The sequence below is a fragment of the Natator depressus genome, chromosome 8 (genome assembly GCF_965152275.1).
Source record: "Natator depressus isolate rNatDep1 chromosome 8, rNatDep2.hap1, whole genome shotgun sequence".
Lineage (NCBI taxonomy): Eukaryota > Metazoa > Chordata > Testudines > Cheloniidae > Natator > Natator depressus.
Window position 1 is genome coordinate 65605121 of NC_134241.1, and position 24914 is coordinate 65630034.

At 41.3% G+C, this 24914-nt stretch overlaps 1 protein-coding gene across 1 annotated transcript in view; it reads left to right on the top strand.

Annotated features, from left to right (window-relative positions):
* The first annotated feature begins 1284 nt into the window (after positions 1 to 1284).
* SLC25A24 (solute carrier family 25 member 24) overlaps positions 1285 to 24914 on the top strand; it is a 36286-nt gene continuing 12656 nt past the window's right edge. The window contains exons 1-4 of the mRNA XM_074962211.1: positions 1285 to 1686; positions 21241 to 21367; positions 22023 to 22110; positions 22910 to 23021. Coding sequence (XP_074818312.1) covers positions 1501 to 1686; positions 21241 to 21367; positions 22023 to 22110; positions 22910 to 23021 — 513 coding nt within the window. The 5' untranslated portion in view covers positions 1285 to 1500. The remainder of the gene's footprint in view (positions 1687 to 21240; positions 21368 to 22022; positions 22111 to 22909; positions 23022 to 24914) is intronic.

Sequence of the window (24914 nt, forward strand, 5' to 3'; positions counted from 1 at the left end):
CTGTCATTTATATTGGGACCAGGTACATCCTATTAATTAAAACTACACTAGTTTTCTGCCCTCAGTTACAGCCATGGAACCTTAATAGGGTATGTGTGTGTATCAAGAGAGAATTTGGTCAATTGGCAGGTAATTTAGACCTAAAATGTAGAGTTTAGCTAAAAAAAGAAAAATAATAAAACGTACTACTCATAGAAAGAAATTTAAATAGGTGTTTTTGGGTTGGATATAATGCCTTACAGTTTTTGCAACTATTGCAGGATTGCTGTTGCCTGAGAAACAGTGAAACAGTCTACAAACAAAATGAAACTGACTATCTTAATTGTCAAAGTTACATAAAGTGCAAAAAGTAAAAGTAAACTGGATATAGCAAATTATTTTTATTTTTGTAATGTAAAGCATTAACTTCAACCTGGCAGTTTCCCTTTAACCATTTATTTCCCATTGTGTTTTATAATATTTATTTTAAATTAGTATCACATAAGTGCTCAGATTCAATGTTGATGTGTGTAGTATGTAAAAGCCTATGCATCTGAGGTACTGTATGTGCTCTTTTGCCACAGTATCTAAGTGCCTCACAGTCTTTAATGTATTCTCTTCACAACACCCTGTGAAGTATGATATCCATTTTACAAACAAGGAACTGAGATACAAGGCTAATCTAAGATCACAGAAGTGTGCAGGGAATTAAACGCTGGTCTACTGAGTCCCAAGGCACCCTAATTACTGGACCATCCTTCCTCTCCAATCCTATGCAGAAGAAAAGAGAGAAAAGAGTCACCATAACTGGAAAGACCAAGGACAGCAGAAAAGGTGGACGAATAGAGTTTGAAGTAACCACTGTATTTGCAGGGTCCCACCTTGCTAAGCACTGACCCGCCGCACACACTGGTACTGTACTGGGGGCTGTCGCTGGGTGTCAGTGAACTCTAGTTAAACTGGGTTTCCCTGTATTGCCTACAGGTGATGTTAAGAACTCCCTGGTTTCCGGCCCTGGCGCCTGCCCCCAGGGACAGGAGAGCCTCGCCCAGCGCAGCTTTCCCCTAGCGATCCTTCTTCTCCGGCTTTTCCCTGTGTCACTCGTACCGGCCGCCGCTGCGCGCTCCACCACCGCCACCACCGGGGGCCAGGAGCCGCCTGAGGCGAGAGGGGCGGACACAGCACGGGCCGGTCCTTCCCCTCCGCGAGCAGCCCCGCCCGCGGCAGCTCTCCCATCCCCCACCCGTCACCGCGGCGGCTTCCCCCGCTCGCCCGGCCCAGCCCAGCAGCCGGCTCCGTTGCTCAGGGAGGGGAGCGACACCCCGCCCAGCCCGTGGCCAGGCAGGCCCAGGGTGCCCGGGCCAGGGGGAGGCGCCCAGGCCAGGGGGAGCCGCCCTTCCCTTTCCCGCTGCGCTCACTGGCTGCTCCTGCCGGGCTTGCCCAGGCTCTGCCTCCCCGCTCGGCTCTGGTCTCTCCTTCCGCCTGCCTGGCTGAGTCCCCGGCCCGCTTCCCGCCGCCACCATGTTTCGGTTCCTGCGGGGCGCGCTGCTCCCCGAGGCTGCCTGCCAAGAAGCCAACAATAATAGCTCCAGGTACGAGAACCTCTTCAAAAAGCTGGACCTCAATGAAGACGGGAGAGTGGACATCGCCGAGCTCCATGTGGGCCTTAAAGCCCTGGGCATCCCCCTGGGCAGAGATGCAGAAGAGGTAGGGGCTGGGTGGGGCTGGGGCCGGGATGTGTGTGAGAGGAGGTGAATCCTGTGAAAAAACTTTGGGCTTTGAGGCCGTGAGCAGCAGGCTCTGGCCTTTGCAGTAGTGAGTGCGATGTCCCCAGTGACCACTCGCCTCTGGCTGGTGTGCAGAACGGGGCCCAGCGTGCCCAGGAGACTGTCTACACTACAGAGTTTTGTTGGCAAAAGGCAGCTTTTTGTCAACAAAACAGTGGATGAAGGTGTACACGCTGCAAGGCTCCTCCCGCGGGCAAAACCCTTCTGCTTTGCCAACAAAATAAAACCATCTTTTGACACTGTCTCCCACAGTATTCTTGTCAGCAAGTTAAAGAAGTATGGGCTGGATGAATGTACTATAAGGTGGGTAGAAAGTTGGCTAGATTGTCGGGCTCAACGGGTAGTGATCAATGGCTCCATGTCTAGTTGGCAGCCGGTGTCAAGTGGAGTGCCCCAGGGGTCGGTCCTGGGGCCGGTTTTGTTCAATATCTTCATAAATGATCTGGAGGATGGTGTGGATTGCACTCTTAGCAAATTTGCGGATGATACTAAACTGGGAGGAGTGGTAGATACGTTGGAGGGCAGAGATAGGATACAGAGGGACCTGGACTAATTGGAGGATTGGGCCAAAAGAAACCTGATGAGGTTCAATAAGGATAAATGCAGGGTCCTGCACTTAGGACGGAAGAACCCAATGCACAGCTACAGACTAGGGACCGAATGGCTAGGCAGCAGTTCTGCGGAAAAGGACCCAGGGGTTACAGTGGACGAGAAGCTGGATATGAGTCAGCAGTGTGCCCTTGTTGCCAAGAAGGCCAATGGCATTTTGGGATGTATAAGTAGGGGCATAGCAAGCAGATCGAGGGACGTGATCGTTCCCCTCTATTCGACATTGGTGAGGCCTCATCTGGAGTACTGTGTCCAGTTTTGGGCCCCACACTACAAGAAGGATGTGGATAAATTGGAGAGAGTCCAGCGAAGGGCAACAAAAATGATTAGGGGTCTGGAACACATGACTTATGAGGAGAGGCTGAGGGAACTGGGATTGTTTAGTCTGCAGAAGAGAAGAATGAGAGGGGATTTGATAGCTGCTTTCAACTACCTGAGAGGTGGTTCCAAAGAGGATGGTTCTAGACTATTCTCAGTGGTAGAAGAGGACAGGACAAGGAGTAATGGTCTCAAGTTGCAGTGGGGGAGGTTTAGGTTGGATATTAGGAAAAACTTTTTCACTAGGAGGGTGGTGAAACACTGGAATGCGTTACCTAGGGAGGTGGTGGAATCTCCTTCCTTAGAAGTTTTTAAGGTCAGGCTTGACAAAGCCCTGGCTGGGATGATTTAATTGGGGATTGGTCCTGCTTTGAGCAGGGGGTTGGACTAGATGACCTCCTGAGGTCCCTTCCAACCCTGATATTCTATGATCTTGACGAGAGGCATAGCGCTTTTTGCGACAAAGTTAGTTGGACAAAGTGTCAGTGTAGACACCACGCTTGGTTTCGATCCTGTAAGTGGCCTCCAGGAGGTATCCTACAATGCCTATCCTGACCACTCTGGTCAGCAGTTTGAACTCTGATGCCCTGCACCAAGGTACACAGGCAATCCCTCCCCTTTGCTCTTAAAGCCAGCTGATTTGTTTGCTCTCTTGCCCATTTCAAATCCCTTCTGCCCTGCAGTGGGGTACAAGGCCGAACCCATTAGAAGAAGCAGGCCATATAACCAAAATGGAGCTACATTTCAGAAGGAATTTTGCTACATTTAGATATATCTTGTATAAGAAGGGCTAGATCCTCCTCCCATCTGTGTTAGTGCAAATCAGGAGTAACTCATTTGAAGTCAGTAGAATTACAATAGTCTAGGTGAAAGGAGAGACAGGCCTAAAATATGCAAACCTTTTTGTCAGGGTTCCAGTGGGAAACAATTTTGTTTTTCCTTTTAATATGTCTAATTTAGATCTCTTAGGCTAGACAATTTTTTAAATAAAGTGCCAGGACTGCTCGAGTTGTTAGCTCTTTATAACCCCAATCCTGCAAATGGATCTGCATTTCAGTGGGACTCTGTGCTGTCATAATGGTATGCTTGTGTGCATCTAGTTCAGGACTGAGGCCTGTGTGTTTAATTCCTTAGTATACAGCTTTTATAGTAGGAACTATCATGTAGGCTCTCTGTAAGGCTGTAAATAGATTAAATGTCCTGAGTCAAAATTTTATTAATAGCTTGGCAGTTGGTAATTCTGTGGGCAGTTGGGCTTGGTCTTGCTTACAGTGGTATCTCGCAACCCTTTCTTGCATGATACCTGATAGCACATTCCAGGCCCAGCATAATAAAGAGAATGAATTGCTGATTTTGGCCCTGGCTGCACAATCTGCATCTCTCTGCTTGCATGATCTGAGTCATGGCAGTGTAAGTTCCTCTTGGGCAGCAGGTAAGAAAAGTTTTAGCACCTTCAGTCTCGATGTCAGAGAGGTGTAACATTAGCACTAGCTACTGAAGAGGAGATGCAAGTAGAAATGATTGGCCTGGGCCTGGGCAATGGAGAGTTAAAATACTTTTTTTAGTTTATATGTTTTTAGGACACCTTCCATGACTCCACACACACACAACCCCAAAACATTCATACTTCACTGTGTTGTGGTGTTCTTGTTGGCCCATTGCACTTGCATGCCCTTTACTGTCAGTGATATAATTTCATTTATGAATATAAAAATCTGACTATATTACAGAAATACCAGGGCCAGATTCTTGGCTGGTGAAAATCACCCTAGCTGCACTGAGTTTCATAGAGCTATTCAGAGTTACACCAGGTGATAATCTGGTCCCATATAGATGTAAAAAGGAAACTCCTATTTATTACTCTCTTTTAGCCATGGCTAGGGGTATATTGTGAAATGGCTTATCATACATAATTCTATGGATAAGAATCATCTATGGTAAGGTGATTTTGTTCTGAGAAGGCAACATGTGGTCCAATGTGTGTGACTTTTAATTCGATCTCTTTGTTAGCCAAAGCTGGTGAGATTGGCCTTACTAGGATAGCTAATCTTAAAAGTTTGCATTTGTTTTAGTTATCTTCAATTTGTATTGACTTTCCAAATTTGCTATCAAACCTGAGATTAGTTTGGCAAGATAAATAGCTCTATACACTGTCACATACACAGTACAGTAACTCCTCAATGTTGTAGCTATGTTCCTGAAAAATGTGACTTTAAGCAAAATGATGTTAAGCGAATCCAATTTCCCCATAAGAATTAATGTAAATGGGGGAGAGGGGGTGTTTCGGTTCCAGGGAATTTTTTTTTGGCCAGACAAAAGCATTATCTATATTTTAAACAATTTTAAACAAGCAATTTAATACGGGTATTAAACAGGCTGGCAGCCCTGCTATCAGCTCTCCTATGCCCCCGGCATCCAGCGGCTGTCCGAATTTAGAGACCGTATGCTGACATGCTCACTCTCCTCCAACACATACACTCTCACATATGCTCTACCCCCATTCTTACACACTCCCTCAACACATACTTTATCTCGTCCCCCTCACCCACTCCCTGTCGCACACTCTCCTCCCCGCCACCCACTTCAGTTGAAAAAGCGGCTGGCAATCTAATAGGATGCCCATGGAACGATGGGATTAAGAAACCTGCATCGTGTGATGTTGTACCTGCCCCATGAGGCATTGCAAACCTTTCCCAAAGCACCCTGCAGTCAGTTGCATAGTGGGATAGCTACCCACAATGCACTGATCAGGGATAAACATCAGGGAGAGAGAGGAGCCTCTCACCCGGCACCTCCCACCCACCAGTGGACCCTGAGGAGCTGCGCCTTCCCCCTGCTCCTCCTGCCTGCGGCAATCAGCTGTCTTGCGGCGTTCAGGAGGCGGGGGGGAGGAGCAAGGACGCAGCGCACAGCCTCCCCCTCCCTCCCCTGCCTCCTGCCCACAGCAATCAGCTGGTTAGTGGCGTTCATCCGCAGTGTCCGCTGGCGGGTGGTAGGCGCTGGGAGGGGGGCGTGTATGGGGGCTGCCATCCGTGGACAAAGCAGGCGGCCAAACGACGTTATAGGGGAGCGTTGCACAACTTTAAACGAGCATGTTCTGTAATGGAGCAGGGACGTAAGATCGAAACAATGTTAAGCGAGAGGGTGTTAAGTAGGGAGTTACCATATATCTCAGACTTCTCTGTAACACGGGGAGGGCAAACTATGGCCCGTGGGCCGGGTCTGGCCCGTCAGGGCTTTCAGTAGGGCTCCCTGCCTGGCCTGGCCCTGCGCCACTCCCGGAAGCAGCCCCTGGTGGCAGTGGCGGGGCAGAGGGCTCTGTGAACTGCCCTCACCTGCAGGCACCACCCCCCGCAGCTCCCTTAGGCCGGGAACAGGGAGCCGCGGCCAATGGGAACTTTGGGGGTGGTACCTGCAGGCGAGGGCAGTGTGCGACAGAGCTGCCTGCCCCACCCCACCACCAGGAGCCACGGCTGGACATGCTGGCCACTTTCAGGAGTGGCACAGGGCCAGGGCAGGCAGGGAGCCTGCTTTAATCCCACTGCACGCCGCTGCCACCCCAGAGCCGCTCAAGGTAAGTGGTGTCGGGCCAGAGTCTGAACCCCTCCTACACCCCAACCCCCTGCCCTGAGCTCCCTGCCGCACCCCTCCTGCACCCCAACCCCCTGCCCTGAGCCCCCTCCTACACACCACACCACACCCCCTCCCACACCCCCTCCCGCACCCCAACCCCCTGCCCCAGCCCTACATTCATGGCCCTGCATACAATTTCCCCACTCAGATGTGGCCCTTGGGCCAAAAAGTTTGCCCACCCCTGATGTAACATAACCATAGTGTAACATGCATTTCTCTCATTTTTATTATGTGAAATAAATATTTTGTTTTTTAATAATGCCATGCATTATTGATTTGGACTCACGGAAATAAACTGGTGTGTGTGTGCGCGCATGCACACTTATCCTACAAAGGGGATGGGAAACCAAGACAAAGTGGCCTAATGATGATGTTACATATAGTGTGTATTCTTAAAACGCATCACTTTCAAGCTGATCTTGAATAAATAAAAGATTACTTAAAGGAGCTTTTAGCTTCTTGACTGTCCTTGGTATTCATTCATATTCTATATTGTCATTACCCAAGGCATATATTAATATTCATACAGGAAAAAAACACAGGAAGTACACTTTTGAGACGGAAACATGTCATATGGCCTCCAAATCAGAGGGATTGATTTTGTTTTCAGCTGTGAGGGTGCAGATCCAGAGCAGGTTCACCAAAGTGAATGCGTGACTCAGTTTTTACAGGCAGCAGCCATTGCCCACATGGTATCTTGAATGTCTCCAGGAAGATTTCTTATGTGGATTGGAGCCTTCCAACATCCATTGTTCGTTAATGCTTCTTGATTGGGCACTGAATTTGCAAATTCCTTTCTAAAGAAGCTGACCAAATGCCTTACTAAGGTTATTTAAAATCAGACAAGTATACAGCCAATATTCATAACTCCGAATACAACAATTTCACATGCATACAAATAGGATGAATATAGTCAGTAATCATAACCTTTACATAGATATGTTACATGGCATATATAGCATAAAATGTATTCCAGTTATGTCATATATACATTCATAAGCATATTTTCATAAAGCCTTATGGGGGGCACCATCACACCTACCTACTGCACTGAAAACCCTGGGAGTCAAAATGCCATTTCTAAGGTTATAAGTAAAAAAGTTTTATCATGGCAACCTCCTAATAATTGTGTCAGTCTCTCCAATTTTGCTTGGTAACTTTTACATATGGAAAAGCTGAACCAAATGTAGAGATTGAGAATCTCTCTGCCAAGTACTGCTCAGTTACATCAGTGTAAATTGGAAATAAATCCATTGAAATCAGTGGAGTTACCTGGATTTACAGTGATGTGACTGAGAGCAGAAATTGTCTTCCCTTCCTTTAGTTGCTACAAAATTAAAAAACAAAACAGAACCAGAAAAACCGTACCTTCCATGAGTCATGCCATACATGCAAGGGTGGGAAATATATATGGAATGCACTCAATTTCCTGTATGTTCATTGTTTTAAACTTAGGCTACTTCTACAGTACAGCCTATATCAGCAAAATATATGTTGCTCAGGGGTGTGAACATTCCACCCCTCTGAGTGACATAGGATACACTGACATAAGCATTCATGTGCACAGCGAGAGAGCTTCTCCCTACACCTTGGGCATGTCTACACTACAAAATTATTTCAACCTAAGTTACGTCAGCATACAGCTGCCGCAGTAATTAAATTGCATTTGCAAGTCCATCCTACGCTCATTCTCTCACCAACATAGCTTATGCTGCTTACAGAGGTGGTTTTTTTTTTTTTTATGCCTACAGGAGAACTCTGTCCCATCAGCATAGAGCGTCTTCACCAGATGCGCTAGAGCTGTGTAGCTGTACTGGTGCAGCTCTCCTGCTGCAGTGCTGTATGTATAGATCCTTAGTCTGCAAATAGCTTGAATCAGAAATGGCTTAAGGCTATCTTCAGAGAGCCACAGGCAGCCTCACCTCCAGCTCTTTTCCTGTGTTTGGGTAGCTACTCAGTTTCATCTGCCCTTTTCTGAGTCTAAACAAAGTAAAATTGTCTTGTTCTGGTGCCTTGCTTCACTTCAAGTCTTGGTCTACCCTACAAATGTAGGTTGGTATAACTATGTCCCTCAGGGATGTGTACCAGTCCAACCTGAGGGGCATGGTTATACCGACATAACCCTCAGTGTAGACAGTGCTATGTCAGCAGGAGGGCTTCTCCTGTCAACATAGCTACTGCCTCTCAGGGAGGTGGAGTACCTATGCTGATGGGAGAAGCTCTCCCATTCGTGTAGATAGCATCTTTTCTAAGCGCTACGGCGGCACAGCTGCACTGATGTAGACAAGCTCTAAGGCCTGGTCAACCCTTCCCACAATACACTTCACTACATATACAAGCGCTAGCAACATACAGTGCTAAACTGCTTACCCGGGGGTGAGGTGGGGTGGGGTGGGGTGGGGTGGGGTGGGGGGGCGGCGGCGGCGGCGGGGCGCAGTTATATTGTAACAGGAGCTGCCTGAGCTGAGCGCCACCCGTATCCGGCACCCTATACCTCCTCCTGCACCATAACCTGCTGCCCCTAGCCCCCTCCTGCACCGAAACTCTCTCCCAGAGCCCACACTCCACACCCACTCCTGCGCCCCGACCCCGCACCAACCCGGAGTATAAACTGGAATTTCAATGAAGATCAAAAATGTCGGTTTATAGAGCTTTCCGTTTGGTGAAGTGCCGGATAAAACAGCTTTTACTGTAATTTGGTTGATGCAGTATCAGTGTAGACTCTGCATTGCTTATAACGACTTCTACCGGCTTTCAGAAGCTGTCCCACAATGCACTGCAGTGACAGTATAGTCTGTACAAGCACTCCTGATGAGGACATGCACTGCCGACACAAGGAGAGCATAGTGTGGACGTGTAAAAGCGATATAATTAATGTGACGGCTGTATGCTGATGTAATTTAGGTCAACATAATTTTGTAGTGTAGATATGTCCAAGGTGTAGACAAACCTTCTATCTGATGCTGCATATGTCATACTACAAGCAGCATTGCAAATTTCATCCAACCTGGTGCTGTTTTTGAAGTCTTCCATAAAAATATTGTTTGATTTTTTTTTTTACACTCTTTTAGTAGCAAATTTCTTCATGAAACTGCATCTTGCTAGTAAAATTAGAAGTCTGAATGGTAATGGTCTGTATCTCTGGATACAGAAACACACACTCACAATATCCTTCAGTAAAGGATGACAGAAATGCTGAGTAAGGAAATGTTAATGCGATAGTGAAAAGACAGCTATCTTCATTATTTCCAAATTTTGCTTGGAGGATAGATTAATTGTATTAGAGACATGATACATTTATTGAAAAAGGAAAATAATTCAAATGCCTTTGACGCAACAACTTTGAAAAAATTTAAAGGACCAGATTGTCATTGAATTTTATTACTTCCTCCTTGCACAAAAATCATAATGTTATTCCTAACTAACACTACTTGTCTGCAGAGAAGTCCTATTACATACTAACATGACCCAAGTTTAGTGCTGTTTTATCTCTGTGAACTAACTCTGGCTGCATGGTTATTTGCAGCTGTGCTGGCTAATTTTATACCTACATAAATATTATTTCAGTGGTGTGCACAATGTACTCAATTTTATCCAAATGTATGTGGGGAAATAGTCCTTGCCCTTACAGTCTTGCAATCTTTGCAATTCTGCAAAGACTTATGTGGGTGTTTAGTTCTGCTGAAGTAAATGGCACTAAATTCAGTGCATAAAATTAAGTGCACATATAAGTCTTTGCTGGATTGGGGCCTGTGAAAAGATGATAAATCTCATGGTTCATGGTGTAAGTTAACTACTTGAATGGTTCAAGAAGAAATTTCCCTTTTATATTAAAGCATTATGTAATTGGCCTCTTGCATAAAAGGAGTGATAGAGTATCTGGATTCTTCTAAAGAAGCATCAGATAAAGGTCACTGTCGATTTTGGGATAATGAACTATATGGTATGCTCTGGTATTTCCTCTTTCCCTGTCTTCTCATTCAACTTTATTCAGTTCCAATATTTGATCAAACATTCTGGCAAGTGAAATAAAATTGTAGGTATATGAGTATTTATGTGCACAGCCCTTAAAGATAAATTATTCTATCTCACAAAATGATCCCATAGATCACACTAATAAAAACATGATGAGTTGATGGTCTGCTTGTCCTTCATCTTGTCAATTTGCAACAGACCAAACACAGACTTCTTAAAAATTGGAAATGTGCATATATACGAAAGGCTGCCAGAATGGCACTGATTATAGTTTGTAGAATATGCTACTTCCCAGAATCAAGTAGAGGCACAGATCACATTACAAAGTTGCACAAAAGCCAGATGGACACACTATTTCAAGTCAAACAAAGAGGAAATGCAATATGGCCACAGTATCATATGGCTTTCCATAGACAGCATTAATTATAATAATACCATTAATGCACAGTCATTCTGAATAGTGGAAAAAATCCTTTTGCAGAGAAGCAAAAGGAAAATAGATACTTATTTCTTTTTTAAATGAGAGAGAGAAACTTGGGCCACATCCTCAGCTGGTTTAAGTTAGTGTAGCTCCAGTGATCTGATCTATTCAGAATACATGGAAGGTGTTAAACTAGCAACCCATAAATAGTGCATTTACATGTCGAGTTCTATTTTTGTTCATCTCATCATATTGCATATCAGTCTTTGTGATAAAGCTGAAGATGGACAAGAATTTTCAGGTGTTAGTTTTCAGAATGACAGCAGATTATTCGGATGTTTGTTATATATCTAGATAAGACTAGTGAGATGTTATCAGATTGAATATTCAAAGTTCCAGTGACAATTTATGGTCTGGGTTGAAGTACTTTTATTTAAAATCATATTTTGACATAATGGGCCTGATACTCATTTACACTAAGGGTATATCTACACTTAACCCTGCTGTAGCACTTCAGTGTAGCCACTCTCTACAGTGATGGGAGAAGTTAATTGATCTCCACAAGAGGCAGTAGCTAAGTCAACAGAAGAATTCTTCTGTTGACTTAAGCACTATCTATACCAGGAGTTAGGTCTGCTTAACTATGTTGTTCAAGGGTGTGGATTTTTCCTAAGAGATACAGCTGGATCAGCTTCACTTTTTATTTTTGACTTGGCCTAAGGCCCCTTTACATAGCTGGGACAGTGTAATGGGGCCTTAAGGTGGGAGTAAATTACATTTATACCCACATGAAGGCCCCTTTACACTTTGAAACTGATGTAAAGGAGCCTTGGTATAAATGAGAATCAGGCCCAATGATATTTACCTCTCAGCAATTGGTTTGCACTAATATCCACATTTTATCAAGTGAAATGATTTTTCTTTTATGCCCTGAAAATAAACCAGCAAGTGACCCAGAAGTCCAGTTTTAGTCCTAAATACTTGTTTCCTAGACCTGAAAACATTACAGAACATTGAAATGTATATAACATAAAAAGTACAAAAACAAAAAATTATTTAGAAATATTTTCAGCTAAACCAAACATTTTGAGGTTTGCATTTTCTTTATAGTTCTGTCCCTTTTGTCTGAGAGGAGGTTTAAATGCATAATTATACCTCCATATTTATTACGGCATAGCTAAGTCTGTATATAATCTGATAATCGTCTATTTTAAGTGTCTTAAAATGCCACAAAGCTAAAGTGTGTGTGTGTGTGTAATCAGATTGAAACTTGTCATAGATGTTTCTAGCGTAGAAAGCATTTCCCCCTTTTATTTCAGCTATTAAAAAAGCAACCTCCTACCCCGCCACTAAAAGCCACATAAATGTCACATAGTTTTGTTATTAAATTTCAGTTAATTTTCTTGATTTCTTAATTTTCTTGGTGAAGTAAGCAGCGTTTTAGGCCAAATTAATCTAAATTAGTGCCTCTTCATTATGATGTAACCTGGATAATAACATTTCAGAAGTGACCGTAGCTGCAGCAACTGCTTGAACAGAAATTTGGACAGCTTTCCAAAAGCAGACGGTAACTACATTTTGAATCCATATAATACAGAGTTTACCCATGAAGTTACTCACACATTTCTCTCTCAATTCCCCCCTATAGAATCATAGAATATCAGGGTTGGAAGGAACCTCAGGAGGTCATCTAGTCCAACCCCCTGCTCAAAGCGGGACCAATCCCCAATTTTTGCCCCAGATCCCTAAATGGCCCCCTCAAGGATTGAACTGAAAACCCTGGGTTTAGCAGGCCAATGCTCAAACCACTGAGCTATCCCACCCCCCTATGTTCCATTCAAATTGCATGACTGTGATCTATTTCCTTAGTTTTCCCATTCTTGCATCCTTCTTCCAAGCCAGATAAGTCTTCTGTTGCTCTGAATGTCAGCTGTCTCATTCCCCTTCTCTGTTCATAGATACTCTTTTTAGGAATTAAATATTGATTATGAGTAATGAAATTGCAACCATTAATTCTCTTCAAACCTGCAACAGAGGGCATAGAAGGTCCCAAACCTTACCATAACCAATGTCTTATTTTGTAGACTTCAGTGATCAAAAATCACAAATGTTTCCTCAGTAATAATCTGATTTTAGTTTTAATAGGATATGCAGATTAATTAAAATGAAATAATTTTGATGACCATCAAAGCCTGCCATATGCAGCAGGCCCCGAGTCTCCATTAAAAAGTGTGCTTATCATCCTTAAGCCTCAGAAAAGTGAAAATTAATCTTTATGTACATTTGGGTTTCATTGGTTTTTGGTTCTATTTTTAAGTAATGCTTGATGGTAAGGTCAGGATTTTATGAAAGAATGTCATAAGTGATTATAACTCTTCCTCTTGCTCCAGCTCATAGCAACAGAAATTGGCCCACATGGACCCCAAGTCAGCAAAGCTCTTATACATGTGGTTAACTTCTTTGCTGAATTATGGTTTTGAGTCAGCACAAATGAGCCCAGTCCATTGGAAAACTGTTGATTCTAAACCATCCAAGACTTGTAAGGTGAGGATGATTCTGGGTTTGTCTACATGGGGATGCTCAGGAAAAATTAATCCAAATTAGCTAAAGGTGTGAATTAAAACTGGATTAGTTAAACTGCATTCAGTTTTATTTAATTCCCTTCCAAAGTGAATTAAGCTAAACTGAATTAAAACTGTTTTAATTCAAAATGACTGGGTCCACACAGGGGTTTAATTCAGTTTAACTAAACCAGTTTTAGTTCACGCCTTAGTTTGGATTAATCTTTTTGAGTGTTTCCATGTAGACAAGCCCACGTGACAGGCCATCCTACGCAATGGACAGATCACCCTGCCAAATATGGCCGGAGTTGCAAAGAATGCAGATGGAGAGCTCATGCAAAGACAACTCATATCTCTTATGCTGTGCTGCTTCAGATTCTTGGCAACTTTTAACTCCCAATCCTGAGACTGAGGGCAGGTCTACACTAGAAGCTCTACATCGGTGCAGCTGCAGCATGTCTGGTGAAGATGCTGTATGCCAACAGGAGAGCACTCTCCCATTGGCATAATTACTCCACTTCCGTGAGAGGCAGAACCTTTACCGACATAGCGCCAGTGTGGACAGTACTTAGGTTGCTTTAAATTGCATTGCTCAGGAGGGTATCATTTTCACACCCCTGGCAATATAAGTTAGATCAACTTAAGCAGTAGTGTAGACCTGCCCTGAGTTGAGAGCATTAATCCAGGCTTTACGATAGCCTTTTCTGCAAGCCATAGGTAGTAAACTGATGGGGTTGGCATCTGTTCAGCTAGGCTCATTTTGTGGGTTTTGTTGCTTGGAATGGACTAGTGAAAAGAAGATCTCTTGCTCCCTGGTACTGTAAGAAGGGAGAGCTTCAGGTCAATAAATGGTGTAAAGTACTAACAGGGACAAAGCTGTCATGTAGTGATCAGCATCACACATTTATATATCATGGTTTCTTCAAGCTTCTTGGATGGATGGATGTCAATTTTGGGAGCAGGAAGAGGCCACTGCATATATTTTAAATGACAGCAATACTCCTGGGAAGGAGGGGAAATAATTCAAAATACTGGTAGGCTTGGCCTCAGGTTCGTTTGGATTTGAAAGGATCTGTAGTGGAACTATCCCTCAGCCATTACAATGTGGAAATACTGATTTATTTATAGTGTTGTATATAGTGTATTTAATATTGTCATTTACAGAGTTCCATAAGTGTGCATTGTTCTTTACAGATATAAATAGGACAAGGGGCCAAAGTTAGCCTTGGTGTTAGGGGTACACATTCACTGAAGACAGTGGAGTTGCACTCACTTAAGCGGGGTTGAATTTGGTCCAAGAAGCTTGCAGTCTAATACAGAGGTAACATTAGAATAGGATGCAAAGTTAGATGATCCCATATGAAGGGATATTCAGTAAGCAAGCTTTCCTACAGCTATACCCCCTCTTTAGACTAGGGAAAACCTGTGAAACAACTGGTCATTATGGGACCTGCCTGGTTTTAATATGCAGCGTGAAAACCTCTGGTCACAGCTGGGCAGATAGTTACTGTTCTTATTGTGGTGCTGTTTTGATTTTGGCTTTTTTGTAATGCATTTGCAGCACTGCACTCTATTTACTAGTCATAGTTTACAGAATGATCATGAGTCACTAATTGCACCAATTAAGAGTCTTTAAATGCTGTTCCTTTGTCCTTATTTTTTCCTCAAGATGAAGAGGCAGGAAGTTGGAAACACCCAGCAATCTCTTGGTGACTTCTGACTTTTAAGCATTCATAAGATTTAATTAATCAGTTAAAATAACAAGCTAATTTGATTGAGAATTATTTTATAAAACAAAACCAACCTCCTCACCCACCACTTCTTTGTTTTGGAACAATGATAAATTCTGAATGTGAAAAAGTTTCCCTAACTTTTTTAAAAATCATGGTTAAAATACTTTAATAGTGACATTTTCAGGAATTTAAAAGAAAAATCTACGTACAAATATAAAATAACTTCTACCCTCTTCTACTCTGTAGGTACCATCATGTTGAAAATATCAGTGGGTCATAACTGTACCACTTAGTAATCTAGCAATGTGCCAGGTCAGTTGTCATGTGCAAAATATTTAGTGGCTTATTGCAGGTTTCCCTTGTTTGGCAATGAATATTGTTTGTTTATGAACAACAAATCGTAGCTGCGGATGTACCTGAGAATACTGGGAAAAATTAAACACTGCAGCATCCTTGCCTATTCCCCCAGCCCAAGGTTTGAATTTTTTCTTGTGTTTCATTCCACCTCCAAATGCTTGGGCTTATGTTGCCTTAGTGTGACAGAGTTGGCTGTTTGTACAAAAGGCACCAGGAGCAGAAGAACAGCGACAAACTGTTAATTTGTTAGAAACCACAGCTTGAATGGTATAACATGTCAGACCTGGATGTTCAGTCAAAAAATGGAAGGCCTTGATATTAAAATACAAATAGACAAAAGGCAATTTTAAGGCTTTTGTATCATTAAATCTGCTGGTGTGCTCAACTAGTAGTTATCAATTCTTTGTATATATGCCTTGTTGCTATGTCTTGTGTAATATCTTTATTGCTTGGGTTCAAAGTTTCAGACAGTGAGACGTGAAATGGCCTGCCTTGGGGAAACATGCAAACAACATTTTTTTCTCTTGCTGTTGGACCTAACAAAGGGTGTGGTGAGCAAGTCTATACCAGGAAATAGCATGCTAGCTCTCCTGGCAGCTCAGGCTGCCAGCCTCATCATTTGCATCCCTAAGTCTCTGTTGTCTGGTTCTGGGGAGTAACATGGGGGAGCCTGCACTGTAATTCATCTAATGACCCCTTATGGAGAAAGCTGGAGAGCAAGAGGAAGCAGCAGGCAGGCTCCAAAAGGACAGGGAGATAGAAAACAATGTCTGGCACCAGTCCGCACCTGCAACGAAATAGAAAATTTGGTGGCAAAAGTGTTGAAATCTGTCATGTCTTAGAAAAATGCCAAATTCTGCAACCACAGAATAGCAGAGTCCATAGGGCCCTTGTTGAGGTGAAGGGGCAATTCATATCTCAGAGTTATTGTTTCAGGTTCTCTGCAGACTCAAGCAGGCATCACTGCATTGGCTATGCTCACAAAATATGTGGGCTGCAGCCTATAATGAATTTCTGATCTTCCAAGCATTGCTGCTCTCTTCTTTTTGTTTTTAAATTTAGGGCAGAGAGGGGAAGGAAGAAGCTTTTAGTTTTGGAATATAAATTCTGGTTGGTTTTCAGTTTCTGTCATAATAAAGTCATTTTGTTTTCTGTGGTATAGTTTCACAATCAAATATCTGGGTCTGTTCCCAGTGCTAGGTTGGGGGAATAGAGCGCTATGCACCCTGTCTATTTTCACAGTCTGACACATTTAAAAAAAACACAACAAAATTCACATTTAAAAAAAATTAAAAACACACTTTAAAAATATGTAAATTAACTGCATTCACTACCTATTTATTTTCAAACACATGCTTTGAATTCTGAAAAAAGTCATTGCAATTAAATTTTTATTTAGGACACTATCCAGTTTCCACTGAAGATAATAGGGAGTTCCTTTATCTGATGTTTGGTGTGCCAGAATGAAAATTGCTCACTGGATGTATATATTGACCTGCTACATGGCAATTAGCTTAGCCTAGAGAGCATATCAAATGGGTCAATGAGAATTTTGCCCCAGTATCTGAGGATAAATTGACCTATTATGTGTGTCAGCCTATCAAAACCCAGGTTATCTGTATTTTCTTTTTAAAGCTTATGGTTGGGAAATCTTTTTCATGTGTAAATAATGATCAGTCATGCAGCTATCTGATTGGCACACTTTTTTCCACAATTCATCTAAATAAATGTTGTCTTTAAAAATTTCCTTTTATTATCATTATTTATAAAAATGATAGCGTGTATATGTGTATGAATAACACACCCCTCTATATTCTGGCATCATGAAAATAATTCAGTTATTGTTCTTGCACTCATGAGTGATTGCTCTTCTTATATGACAAATGAATTAACAAATTACAATAACTAGAAGCAAATTAGTTGATTATCACTGACACCAGATTTTCAAACAGTTGGTGTCACAAATAAAGTATGTGCTGTAAGACGTCCACCAGCAGGAAACTCAGAAATGTTGGCTTCAATCCAAAACTTTGTCTCAAAAATAAATTGTAGATTGTATAGATTGAAAGAAGATTTTCATCCTAGGAATTTCCAGAATTCTAGGGTGAGCAAAATAGATGATCCTTCTTTTGAAACACACCTTCTCCTACCCCCCCCCCATCCCCCGACAAGCCCTTCCACCTCTGCCATGTCAAAATGATTTGGAGAGACTGGGACTGAGGCAAATGATTGTAAAGACAAAATTAGGGAGTCCACATTTATTACTTTCTAGTAACTTCTATGTAAAATGTGTTGAGTTTATAGGTAAAATTATGTTTTCTAATTTCAAGCCCTACAAACTCAACCAGAAATCTCTGTTCTCTTGGATTCTCTTGTTGTTCTCCAGTAATAGAGATTCTGTAATTGGAACTTAGTTAGCATTCTGTTGCAGCTATGAGCCAGAACAAAATCTTGCTCATTTTCCCATAGGGGTGGGTGTATGGGCGTGTATGTGTATGTGTGTTTGGGGAGGGGTGCACACAAAAGTATGGAGTAGTAACAATTTATTTTAGTCAGTGAAACACTTGGAATATAAACATGTTTATTGGTTTAGACGGTGCCACTTCTAGATAGACAAGGTGGGCGAGGTGTAATATCTTTTATTGGCTCAACTTCTGTTGGTGAGAGAGATAAGCTTTTGCACTTACACAAAGCTCTTCTTCAGGCCAAGCTTGAACGCTTGTTGGTCTAATAAAAGATAGTACCTCACCCACCTTGTCTCGCTAATATCCTGGGACCACCATGGCTACAAAAACAGTGCATACCACTTCTAGATAGTCACATTTCTGACCAGAACTTCAGTGTAACAACCTCTTTCTATAAAGGACTAATCCAGAAATCAGACTTTTATCTCCTAGCTAAGAAAGTCAGTGACAGGAAATCTATTGATGAACTTCTGAGTGGTGTTATTAGAAATGACAGAATCTGGAAGGACCAACCACAGTGATAAGGGTGTTTGAGTGAGCTTGGCTTGGGTGTCCCTCATCAACCAGTTGTTGCTAAAAGGAATGAAGTTATAGCCATAATCTACAGTGCGTTAAGAGCAGTAATATTGAAGTTGTATCTGCAGTCAGTTAAGAGTAGTTGAGATAGTTTAAAAACTATACATTTTATTTTGCACTATGCACAATTTGCCATGCTAGAGGAAGGCATGTAAGTCACTTTTTATTTATTTCATAACTGAGTGCCATGTGACCTTTCCCTTCTAAATATTTAGTCACAATTGTCTTATCTCATGAATTTTGTTCACAAGATCAAAAATGTTTAAAACTTCAAATATGAGCATAGATTACTTTAGTGGAAGGGTTGGGGAAGAAGAAAGAGACATTTAACATATCAAGATGTTTTAGAGATCTCCTCTTGGCCTGTACACCCAGCACATGATAAATTTTTAGTTTTCTCTAAGCTCAGTAGATTCTTTGGCTGAATCTTGTTGGGCTACTCATTCTTGGAATGTGCTTTTTATTTCAGTAAGTTGTAACCGCTTACAGCAGAATGAGTACTTATTGCCTATTGAGTGATCTTGTCTCCAAATCAAAGTAAGCAATGTGGTTTCAGTAAAATGTCATAGTTCAGAATAGCCATACAGATTTGTACTGAGATTGATTACCTACCTATATAAGTGCCATAGGTGTGCAAGGCATTTTACGACAAGGCCTGCATAAGATCCCGTGGCTAATATAATTCATACAGATAACACATCATTAGTACATGAGTGGGTGGCTAAGGTAAGTAGAATGGAACTGATGGGGAAGTTCTTGGGAGACCATTTTTGTTTTAGTGTATGTAAACCCTGATTTGCAATTACTTGAGTTATGTTAGGTTCTTGGTTCATTTGTTTTATAATCCAGTCCTATTCAGGAGCAGGAGTGGCAATGGGGAGTGCCAGAGTGCAGACCAGCAATAAATTGGCAGGGATGTTGTATTTATACAATGAGTACATTTGGATAGAACTGGTTCTCACAGATCCTAGCAAGCAATTCTTCCTGGCCACCCACTAGAACCAGTGTGAGAGGAATCAAAAGCCTCTGTGCTTGGGCTCTCCTGGGGTGTATTAAGCTTCTGGAGCCTCAGCAGGCTGCTGCACTGGCTCCTCCCTGGGCCTTTCTATCACATTTTCTGGGTACTGACCCTCAGTCTGCTATCACTCCTCAGAAATGGGGCTCCTCAGCCCACCTGTCCTAGGCTCCCAGGATTAGTGCTGGCCTGTGAGATACCCCAGTTACTCAAACACACACCTCTCCAAGAGCTCCACCCCAAAGGTGTGAAATTTCTGGTTATAGTTTAACTCTCTTAGGGACACACAGCGGTTGTCAAGCAGTCAACACACACAAACTATGCACAGAGTCTAACAACTTCATGTTCTTTTATGGTTAAAGTACAATAGAGTACAGATTATACAAACCACAAACACTAAACGCATGTCGCCACCTCAGTTTCCTCACCACTCCAGGGCATTCTTTGGGGTTGGATTGTAGTCCCTTGGGGCCATCTGGGTGCAGGAAAGGTAGGTGTAGGGCTCCTTTGCCCTATGAGGCTGCTACATGCTGGGTGACCTCCTTCTCCTGGAGCCCATTACTCAGCTTCTGACCCCTTCTTTTTCTTGCCTCATGCTTCCTCTTCTTGTCTGACTCCCCTATTCCTGTGTATTTCTTTATTTTAACCCCTCTTGGTCACCTGATCTCTTTTGTTCCACTGCTTCTACCACCCCCACTATCTTTGGAGGTGTTAAGCTAAAACTGGATTTCTAAAACTTCAGCTACTTTATATCATGACCTTTGTGAGTTTGAGTACTATTGTTAACCTTAAGTATTTCCCACTTTCCCGGTCCTGTGTGTATCTGCTACAGGCCCTATCAGCAATAGTGGATCCACATACATATAGGCACTCATAATACTGCAGTTCTTCATAATACAGCTTCATAAATCAATCTGAATTCATAAGTTGTACAGATATAGCCCTGATTCATCACACTTGTATGAAAATATTTAAACTAAAAACATATTAATTTTTTTAGCAGAGATTTCAAATGTACCATGCGGTGCTTCGAAAGATATTCTTCAAAATTCTGCTCTCAAATCAGTCTCTGATCCACCCAGTGCATCTCTAATTGTGTATTCTGTCTCATAGGAACTCTACATTAGTAGGGAGAGTGGAATATAGGCTTTCATATCCATCCTGAAGTATGAGAGCAGAACTTCACCTTAAATGCTATACTTTAATCAGTGATTCCCAAACTTTATTCATTCACATTCAACCTTAAAATTTTTTTTGTGAAGTCAACATCAAGCTCGTGTACCACAGTTTGGAACCTCTGCTCTAAGAGATTAGCATGCTATAACTCCCCATTTTTGTTACTTCTTTAGACATAAGCATGGCAAGGTGTTGAATGCAGACTAAATGTCTAGTAAGCAAGATCACAACTTGAATCCAGTTCATCCCTGTCTCAAAGATGTATTTCTAGTCTGTCGGAGTTGCAGATGCATAATTCATATAGGCTGTATTTAACCCTTGGCTAATTTCATAGGTAGAACTACATTTAAGAGTGTGTTTTATTTGTCTCAATGTGTCTTATCATTGCTTCCTAATGACTGTCTTACAGACAGTCATTTTAGTATAAAATGGAAGTAGCAATACTTTCCTACCCAGAATGAGTGGGTTGAGGTTCAATTGGGGGTCAGTTTTGGTGAGCGAGGAAAAGTGTTTCTTTCCCAAACTCTGCCAGTGTGAGATGCCTGTCACAGTTGCAGATCTTAATATTACAAAGCACTTTTCTTTCATTCATTCTTTGATCAGTCATATTTCCTTAATTATTTTTCTCTCAACAGAAAATTTTTAAAACTGGAGATTCTAACAAGGATGGGCAGCTGGACTTTGAAGAATTTATGCAGTATCTTAAAGACCATGAGAAGAAAATGAAACTAGCCTTTAAGAGTCTGGACAAGAACAATGATGGTATGTCTTTATTTTCCCTGACCTTGAAAGAAAAATATGTGGTACCAATTACTGAACTAGATTTCAGAATAATTCAGTATAAAATGGTTATTTCCCCAAAACATTCAAGGACCTAAATATATTGTTTGTAATGTAAGTATTGTATGTAATAAATGGAGTATAAAGTTTGCTGAGAGGGAACTTGTATTGCTAATGTGGAACTTGTATCTTCTCCCATTAATTTCAATTGGAGTAGGAGCAGGCTCGTAATTTTGATTGAGTATCCACATCATAGTCAAATGACTAATTGTTCTCTTCCAGTTAACCCCCTTCAAGATGGTAGAACTAAGGAATTTTGCTCCGCAGCTGGAGGAGGTGTGAGGAGGTCTCTAGTTAGAAAATATATTTTTCCCTCTTTGATAGAGGGAGACTGACTCACTAGGTGTTTGTGATGCATTTATGTATTACAAATACTGAGCAGATATAATCCAATTATATCATTTAGGACTTCAGTGTAAAAGTGTATTAAATGGTCTGTGCTGCTTTGTTTGTACTAAATGATAGTTTAAAGACTTTCCAAATCTTTAAGTAGAACAAAGATTATTGTCATGTGAGTTTACATAACGAGATCTGAAGAAGCTTTTAACTTGTACATATTTTCTTTTAATGCTTTAAGGAAAAATTGAAGCATCAGAGATTGTAGAGTCTCTCAAGTTATTGGGTATAAATATTTCAGAACAACAGGCAGAAAAGATTCTACAAAGGTCAGAAACTATTCTTATTTCTAGTCAGTGTTTGTGAGTTTGTGTATTCTTCAAATAATTGTTCATAAACATGTTTACATAATTCCAGATCAGATGTAAAAGGATAATTTTTTAAATCAAAGATAACTATTTATTAACAAAGTACAACACTGTCTAATTTTTATTTTCATATGCATTTAAGACTGAATCTGAGTTATGCTAATATTTAGGTATCACACCTATCTGCATAACCAACAGTAGTTGGCCTCCAGTTTAAGAATAGAAACATGATCTATTTTCCTTTCTTAGTGAACTAAAGAGCCATGCATACCCTTCCAAAGGTGATAGTATAGTAGAATCCCTATTCTACTAAGTATTTGAGTTCATAAAATTGAAAGATTCATAAAATCGAACATCTCAAATTTACAGTAGGTATGGTGCATAAGTTGTAGTATGGTGCACTGCATTGTTTTCTTGTCCTTCAAACCACTGCAGAGTATGATTTCCAGTTCATGGAAGGCATTGGAAATGTGAAGGGATGTCAACTTGTTCTTCATTAACGTGACTTTTGTTATGTCCACTTACCCTTCCCCCCACCTCAGTTGGGAAAAATGGTTCGTTTTACTGACCATTCATAAGATTGGTATCCACTGCTGTACATGGATTTTCACACTCTTGTGTGAGGACTGGTTTGCATGGGTTCACAGGACTTCAAGTCTGAAAAAGTTTGCAGGTAGAGTGACCAGATATTTTATTTATTTTTACTATTTTCCAGACATAATTTAATATTTTGCATACTTTTGTTTTGTTTTATTTTCAGCATCGATGCTGATGGGACAATGTCAGTGGACTGGAATGAATGGCGGGATCACTTTTTATTTAACCCAGCAACAGACATTGAGGAAATAATCCGTTATTGGAAACATTCTACTGTAAGTTCAGCTTTTATTTTAAAGGAGATCTATTTTATGTAGCTCTGTGAGAGAGAGAGAGATTATCCTGCATTTTTGACTCCTCACCTGGATTCTGCTTCCAAATCCATCTCTGCCAGAACTAATTTTAGAACTTCAAGCCTTCTGAGAGGCTTTAGACAGCTGGTATAGTTTGTTGTTTTTCCCCCCAGATGTGGTGTTCTTATCCTATCTTCCTGCCCCAAGTATCCTTGTGTGTGTATGAGTATTTAGTCCTGGATCAGTGAAAAGTCTAAGGTCCAGTATCTTGCCAACCATTAGGACTAGAAATAAGTATTTTGTCCCTTTGGAGCGGCCACACAAAACAATGTCGCACAATACTAAATCCTTTTTCTAGTTACTATGTGCATTTTATAACGGACTGTTGCTTTCATGTGATCATACAAGTTGGAGAAGTATTTTAGCTGTTTCAAAATATTGGTATTGTGTCAGCAGTTTCATTTAACTAGCAATTTTATCATAAAGTTCACAAAATTGCTATTTTAATGTAGACTCTAGATGAGTGTTTGCACACATACATGTGCATGCTCTCTCCAGAATTTTAAGTAAGAATAGAATACGTAATGGCAGGAAGTAATTCACTACATTTATCTCAGCCTTGGTAAGTCCAATTCCTCAAGAGTTGAGATCTTATTTTATTAATAATTCTTTGATATGCAAGCAATGCGAAGTTATAGGTAACCCTCCAGTGAAATATTGCATGTGCACAAATAAATAATTTGACAGAATGAACTTTCCTGTAAATGATCAGGGTAAGACCACATGGCTAAAAACTGTAATTACTTTAAATATAATGAGATCATTTGAATCCTTAAGGATCTGTCAGCCTTTTCATGACAAAAACTTGCTTATAGGTGTTTACAGTTTTGATTGATTTGCAGTACACAGTCCCAACCCGAGGATAATTTTATAGTTAGAAGTTGGAGGAGAATATTCTTTGACCTTTATTAAGCTATGAAACTATAAGAAGAAAACAACTATTCATAGTTTTCTATTTTAAAACCAGGCTAAACGTATATGCCTGCTCTGGTTGAATTCACAGTGGGAGTATCACATGGTTAATAACATCCAACTATCGTCTTAGATGACTCGCCAAAAGAAAACATGAGGCAAATATATGAAATTGGATAGTTCTGAGTCTATACTATTTAGTGAAAAATGCCCAAGACTTTTTCTGTTTCTTAAATGCTGAAAATTACAAGTTCTTTTTCTGGTTATTATGGAACCTCCTCATCTAATCCTAAATATTCAGTTTAGAAGTGTTCCATGAGATCTACAATTGTTGCAGCTGGCCTACTGTGAGAACTTGGAACCAGTTACCACAGCAATACAGGGGGTGCCCTACATAGCCAAAATGTTTGAAATCTTGTTTCAGTTTCTCATGGTAACAGCCTTTTGAAAACTCTTTTTATTTTAAAGTTGAAGGCTCTTAGTTGTGATTGGACTCTGGTGAGCAGGAATCTAAATAGCATAGGAGTGTTGTGGGCTGGCTATTTTTGTAACGTTTATACAGCAAAATCCCAAAAGGTGACTTTAGCTTTTTCTTTTTCTTAGGCTCAGTTGTAAGGTGATATTAATGTCCAGTGCATATAAGGCCAAATTCTGGCAGGTGCTATTAATATAGGCACACACTAGAACACCCAGTCAACATTTTCAAAAGTGACTGGTGATTTGGGGGGGCTCCATTTTGGGTGTCCAACTGGAAACCCCTTAAAGGGGCCAGATTTTCATGGCTGGTCTACACTTAAAAGTTAGCTTGGCTTAACTACATTGCTCAGGGCTGTGAAAAATTTCATGCCCTGTGCGATGTAATTAAGCCAACCCAAGCCCCGGTGTAGACATTGGTAGGTCGAC